Source organism: Olea europaea, unplaced genomic scaffold, assembly GCF_002742605.1.
Source record: "Olea europaea var. sylvestris unplaced genomic scaffold, O_europaea_v1 scaffold3990, whole genome shotgun sequence".
NCBI classification, from domain to species: Eukaryota; Viridiplantae; Streptophyta; class Magnoliopsida; order Lamiales; family Oleaceae; genus Olea; species Olea europaea.
The window spans coordinates 24204-25646 of record NW_019259491.1 but is presented as its reverse complement, the minus strand read 5'-3'; the positions used below and the strand labels follow the sequence as shown (position 1 = coordinate 25646).

At 25.1% G+C, this 1443-nt stretch overlaps 1 protein-coding gene across 1 annotated transcript in view; it reads right to left on the bottom strand.

The window, feature by feature from the left end:
* The window catches only part of LOC111387370 (cytochrome P450 CYP82D47-like), a 2670-nt gene extending 2456 nt beyond the window's left edge, over window positions 1-214 (bottom strand). Inside the window, exon 1 of the mRNA XM_023011929.1 lies at window positions 143-214. Coding sequence (XP_022867697.1) covers window positions 143-214 — 72 coding nt within the window. The remainder of the gene's footprint in view (window positions 1-142) is intronic.
* Between the last annotated feature and the right edge of the window lie 1229 nt (window positions 215-1443).

Below are 1443 nucleotides of genomic sequence, written 5' to 3'. Positions count from 1 at the left end.
CATTTTCTTACGTTGCACATCAACGTTTAAGCAGTGTAGCCTAAATTGTCTTATATAAATAGTTCAACGTTCATTATCCATTTGAGCCATTGTCTTATCTATATCTTACGTGGCCAGAACGTGCCACAAATGTCACTAGTACCTTAGAAACGTCTGTTCCAATCGTAGCCAGCTTGTTAACTCTGTTCGATTCAATAACTTTGATACATTTCATTCCTTATCTCAAGTTGTATGGTTTGGTCACAAATAAAGCTCAACTCATTTTAATGACTTAAAACATCAAATTAGCCCAAATCACTCAAACCATAAATTATGTATAGCAATATCTAGGATTTTGATGTTTAGAAAAATAAAAAATCAATTTTTATTTTTATTTTTATTTTTTTAAACAAACATTCTACATCAAGCCTGAGCCTCCTTCTTCTTCGACCTTCTTCTAGTTTTACTAGTAAGTGATGCTAATAATGCATAATGTCAAATTGTTGAAGATTGTGATGATAAGGAGGTTAACAAAATATTTTATTATCTACAAAAAGTAATAGAAAATTTCAATTTGAAATAAGGGAGCTCGATGAATATGGTTTTGCATTGGATGAAGAAGTTGATGTTGAATTGGACTCATATAAATTAAACAACATTTAGATTTATTTATTTTAAAGTTGATGTTTGTGTCTAATATATCTAATTGTAATAACTGATTACCAAATTATTTTGTATTTATAATTTTAAACGATGTATTTTTATTGAGAATTTGAAGAGTATGTATAATAAAGTTCAAATAATTGTAATATTTATGATTTTGAGCAATTTTTTGTTTTTTTTTTTTATAATTTTGAAAAATATGTATAAAGGAATGCATTGTTTAAAATATAAAAAATAATATTAAAAATTGACAAAAGCAAAGTTAAGCATATGCTTTGCATAAGCAAGTATATGCTTGATACTTGACTGAAACGCATTGTCACACATCATGTATTTTAGAACTTTTCGTATAACTCTTTTCAATTTTCACCAATGAAATTCTTATGGATTTTTAATGATAAAATTTCATCATTTCATTAAAATCCATTAAAATTTTAGTTGAATTTACCTAGATTAGAATCTATTTAAATCTTAATTAGGAACACTTGAATTTAAAATGATTTTTAAATTTTATCAAAATCTCAATTGAGGACACCCCTAATAATTCATTTTTGGGTGATTATGTTTACATCACAATTTTTATTTCTTGTACCACATTTTAATTTTACTTATGTTTCGTAATCTTTGCTCATCATAGCACTTATGTCCGTAACGATTTTTCATATCATTTTTATATTCAAACTTTTCATTAGTTATCACATTTTTTCATCTTATTTTTAAAAATAAATAAATAAAAAGTACGAAAAAATATTTTTCCTTCATTTCATTAAAACAAGATATTTTAATATAAATCATACCAAG